We start from the raw sequence: 5,612 nt of genomic DNA, 5'->3' as shown, positions 1-5,612 counted from the left end.
AAAATCTCAAAATGCTTTCAAAATCAAATCAAACTTTCTCTCCTCCACTTTCTCAATAAATCACGTGATCAGATTTTTTTTTTTTTTTTTTTTTTTTTTTTTTTTTTTAAAGTAACTAGGGGTTAAGGATACCCCAACCTTTTATTATGCCAAAATATGCAAGTACATTTTTCCATCCTTATCCCCTTTAATCAACTCATAGAGTTTTTGATCCATGGGGGGTATAAAGAACACAGATGTAGGAACCGTTATTCAGAATGCAAATATTTCTACAAACCGCGAACACCACGCGCAGCAGAATTAATGGGTGTCCACGATTTGTGATTGGAAAACATACCTTTGAGAATCGGTTTAGATAACTCTGAGAATCCAAGCTTTATCAAATCCGAAATCAACCCCTTGATCTTCTATTGTATTCCTTTAGAACATATTAGACGTTGTGTGGACAACGATCTACCAATCCTCTTCTTTCTCTCAAGATCAGAAACGAATTCAGATCTACTTTTCTTGCCTCTTTTTCAGAACAATGAATAGTGTATTTTGGCCAGAGAGAAAGTATTCTATTTATAGGCTACAACAGGGACCATGAGGAGAAATTAGGGTTGGGCCTCCTGACGGGCTTGGGCTTCCCATGTTCGCCCTGAACACACGGCCCAAGTCCGTCAACAAATGGCTTATTCCACTAAAGGTCATTGTTGCACTACCACCCTAATCCCAAATTACATGTCAGTGTTTATGGGCTCCATATTATATGCTCGTTGATCTCCCCGTGTTTAAGATATCAAATGTCCGTTGATTAAGTCAAGTTACTGACAACTACATTAATCAACTTCTTCTGTCCTTGAGTAGTACCACTCAACCTCATTGTCATGTCGAAATAAATCCACCTGCAGGGTTTACATAACAATCTTTTTGAGCTCCTCAAGGGGACATCATCAGCCCGACTTCTTGAGGGATACAGATTCCTTCTATAATCAACAGCACACCTTACATACAATGTCATTACCCAATCCATCGAGTTTGTTGATTCACCAATAAATCTCACTCATTAATGATTTAAAGTAATGTACAATGCACATAAGTGCCCTTTATTATATCCAGATTAGGAGGACAAGCATCCATAATAAAAGAGGCGTTTGTTCTCTTATATAGTCAGTATAAGGAGAAACAACCTCACTTGGTCCTGTTCAATACACACAAAGTGTACTAGTGTAATCCTATAGTCAAGATAGACTAATACCAGATTATACTACAACCGTACTAATGGTTTGTCCGAAACCATCTAGGTTGTGAACGATTACTTATACTTTATAAGGTACTGATGATATGATCTTCTGTGTGTTCACACCATATCATCTACAACATAAAGTATTAGACTCATGCATATAACTAATAACATATATAATATGCATATCATTTGCCCATATGATTCTCATTCAAAAAATGAAGAATTAGAGTTAATACAAAAGTAATGCTTTTAGTATATAACCCTATCAACAGAAGCATTACATAAAGACCTTGTAGCTTTTGCTAGGTAATCTGCCACTTGATTACCCTCCCGAAACACATGCTTAAACTCAATACCTTCAAACTGCATTGCCAATCTTTTGATATGAGAGACTAGGTTCCTACAATACCACGGCGGTTGCTCTCTATTGCTCAAGACCTGTCCCACTTTTAGAGAATCTGACTGAACTTGTAACTTCCTTATACTCATAGCTATGCCACCTTCTAGCCCTTTATCTATCCCTAGCAGTTCCTGTTGCAGCATCGATCGTCTTAAGGAAGTTCCGTTGTACGCTAGCATTACATCTCCTCTGTTGTCCCTTAGCACTCCTCCAAATCCAACACTGCCAGCTTGCATCGACCCATCAGCATTTAGGGTAACAATGTCAGAAGGAGCTGCCTGCCACCGAACCCATTGTTCCACCTTTTGTTTATACCTTACTCCTATTCCCAACTTCGACAATAGCAAACACAACACTGCATCTTCCTTTACAGTTTCCAACATTTTCCCCAAATAAAGTTTCATTCTATTGAGGGCTCGTTGGCTTACTACTTCAGCAGATGTATATCTTTTCTTATTTATCCTCCAGTTTCGTTCATTCTAGATGGCTTGAACTGCCACACTGATTAGGGCCCTCATTACTTCAGACGCCATTGTGTTTGCTCTACACATGTGCATGAGTCGATACCACTCAACATGGGATTCATGAATCTGTTCTGATAGGCCCATAGCCTTTTTTACACCTTGCCACACAATTTTTGAATAAGAACAGTCAAAAAATAAATGTGCCGAACTTTCCTCAGAGGAATCACATAGACAACATCGAGACTGACTGAGCACCTTTTTTGCCATTAATTGATTCTTCATAGGCCGAGCTCCAGAGAATAACTGCCACATAGTGAAGGAGTGCTTTAGAACTGAAAGCTTACCCCAAACAAGTTTGAACCATTTTGCCTTACTTCGTACATTCTTTATAGCAGCATAGGCAGATGAAATAGAGAACTCCCCTGTGCTTGTTAGGGTCCAAATAACTCTGTCTTCATCCAAATAAGAGTTTATTTCAGTACCCATAATCCACTTCTTAACATCAGACTCAGGTTATTCAAAGATGGTTCTCGACCAGCAGCCATTAGTTTTCACTTCGGCCACTTTTGCTTCCTAAGGTACAAGGTGGGCTAGCAGACTCTTGGCTTGATTATTTAAGGAGAGAGGTCCCGAGCACCAGGGATCATGCCAAAAGCTCGTTTCATTCCCAGTTGCTATACTATGCCTCACAAACTTCCATGACAGCTCCCGATGTTTCAATATCCCTCGCCAAACCTATGAACAGTCCTGTGGAATCTTCATAGTCCAAAACTTGTTATGCTTTATATTATGTTCTTATTACCACTTTGCCCACAAGCTGTCAGATCTCTATGCCAATTTGAACACTAAGCCACAGTACGCTGCTTGATTCCAACACTTTGGATCGATCAGACCAAGACCTCCTTGTTAATAAATAATGTTTTGCAATTTTATTGAAATGTGAACGAAATGACAAACCCGACCGCTGTTTTACGGACAGATCACCTAGATCATTAAATAGCATTCTTCATGCTGATCATTTTAATAACACATTCGCAAAAATCGGAAATCTTAGTTTTAAGTTTTACGACGTAGCAGGACATGATGGGTATTTCATAAAAGATTTGGGCTTGGGCCAAAATTCATTTTTCCACGCAACCCACAATATTTATACCCCACCGACCATCCCATTTAACCTCGCACCCCGGCCCATTTACTTCATCTTCCCAAAGGAAATTAGATCTGACCTAAATCGATCCTAGCGTGGCACGCGCCTATCAAAACCTAAATCCAAGCGCGCCACGCACCTTCATCGAAGTAGACCTTTTCAAGGTTTTTACAGCACCTTCCCACCATCATCCCCTACTTATACTCCTACCCGTATTCAACTTTCAACCTACCAATGGCCAAACTAGCAAAAATCATGCCAGAATTCGCATTCAACGCGGACCAATTCCAGTCATTTTTTAGTACGGAGATGCGTGCTAGAGGGTAGGATAGAATGTGGTACTCTACTGATGAGTACTACCATGAGGATTTCGTGTTGTGATTTTATCGTAATAAGAGGATAACTCCTTCAGAAAGGTTGTTTGTGAATTTGGATGGAATTCAAATGGATGTGACGCACAATTTGCTAGTATCCATCACTTGGATACCCACGGAACAAATCACTTTGACCTTACAGAGATCCCAGTTCGACAGTGTGCATCAGTTGATGCTAGAGGCACTGCTCAAGGGTCGATACAATAGTCGTTCTCACTGTGTCAGGCAACAGTTGCTGAGGATTAACCAGCTGGCTGTGATGCAGTGGCTAGGCAAGAACCTCTATAACACTTCAAAGCCGAGTGACATCAGCTTGTCATTCCTGCACGTCCTTTAGGTTTTTCAGAATAGGAGGTATGGTTTTTGCCTCATTAATTTTCTGCGTCAAGAGCTTATGGATGTAGGCCTGACCACTGCACCCCTACCTATTTTAGTTACTAAGATTATGTTATCTTGGGGTTGTGTGCCTGAGTCACCTAGGATTCATATTAAGCTTCACTCGAATGCAAAGGCGTATAGTGACTGTGTTCAAAGGCATTCACTACACCATAATAGCTTTTTTGTGACAGGGGCTTTTCCCAATTTGTGACACCAAATAGGCGTCAGAAAATTTGTGACGTCAAAGTGCCGTCAGTATTGTTGTTTGGCGTCACAATAAATCTAAAAATTCGTTTTACTTTATTTATGAAATTTGTTGAAAACTTAGTGACGGCAAGGAGGCATCACTGTAATAAAAATACAGATCACGTGTTTGGCAGGTACGAAGGAAGAGGCGTCAAAATCCAATCTTTGCGATTTCTTCTCAACACAGCGAAGAGAAACCCCATCCCACTTTTCTCAATCTTCTTCTCCACTTTTCTCAATGAATTCGAATTCCACTCCGTTTTCCGTTCATCTTCTCCAAGTTTTGATGAAAATGAACTAAAAGAGGTAGTTTGTTCATCTCAAAATCTTCATCTTATGACAAAGGTACCATCTTTCCGATCTTTTAAGGTCAGTTTCTATAAAGATTAGTTTTTTTTTCGCGATTTGGGTTTTTGGGTTTGCAATTCTTGATTTCGTTTTCTAGGGTTTATAATTTTCTTGGTGAATGAGTTAACATGCCGCTATTTTACACGATTTCCCTTCCAGCAAGGTTTGACATGATCTAATAATGGAATTCCTTGCACACACATTCTTGTTTATGCATCAAAACAGTAGTTCTACTATAGTTGGATTCCAGCACACAATTGGAGGATCTTCCACTAGAAGAGACAAGTGAGTGAGCTAAGGGGAAACAACAACAACAACAAAAGGTAATTCTTAGGGCATTAGATTAGCAACAGATTTTTTTTTTAAATGATCGAGTCCTAGAGGCACCTTATTCATTATTTATGTTACCCCTAGTTGTAGGTGTTTAAGTTTACGTTGTTTTATTATCGATGACGAGATTGCCTTAACAAGTTAATTAGTAAAGCTATCCGAGTGAGTTCTCGAGTCGCGGATTTTTTTTTCTCTGTTTCCTCGCTCACGTATTTTTTTCATATGTTCTAATCACGCTTTTATATTTGATACCCAAGAACCTGAAATTAGTTTATGGGGGCTAATCACGAGCATGTCGAGAGTTATGCACGTGTCTAATCTATGTGTTGTTGGTAGTACTGAATTGTGGTCTACCTTTATAATGAAATTGTAAATTGTGCTTCAAAGTTGTGTCTAATCTTATGCCTTTGTAGATTGTACTTGAGATCGTGTTCACGGAAGTTTTACTGGTGCATCATAAGAATTTGTTCCTGTAACTTCTGAACTTTCTCATTTTTAATATACTTGAGGGTGTCTTCTTGCACATGATCCATAGTCGATGATATTCATTAGCTCATACTCATAAATTTGGAGTTTTGAGCCATCATGAACAAAGGTGTTGCTTGAGGGATCATACCATGTCTATGATTATTGTGCTTGAAAGCATTCTCAAGGAGATAAGTTTTCTGTATATTTTCACTACACCATAACTGCATTT

At 39.1% G+C, this 5,612-nt stretch overlaps 1 protein-coding gene across 1 annotated transcript; it reads right to left on the bottom strand.

Annotated features, from left to right (window-relative positions):
- Positions 1 to 1,477: 1,477 nt before the first annotated feature.
- Positions 1,478 to 2,032, bottom strand: LOC147504300 (uncharacterized). Its single transcript, XM_086605136.1, has one exon. The coding sequence runs from the start codon at positions 2,030 to 2,032 to the stop codon at positions 1,478 to 1,480; it is 555 nt and encodes a 184-aa protein (XP_086461262.1).
- Positions 2,033 to 5,612: the final 3,580 nt, after the last annotated feature.

Source organism: Coptis chinensis, chromosome 4 (genome assembly GCF_015680905.1).
Source record: "Coptis chinensis isolate HL-2020 chromosome 4, ASM1568090v1, whole genome shotgun sequence".
Taxonomy (NCBI): Eukaryota; Viridiplantae; Streptophyta; class Magnoliopsida; order Ranunculales; family Ranunculaceae; genus Coptis; species Coptis chinensis.
This window is presented reverse-complemented; position numbering and strand designations above follow the sequence as displayed.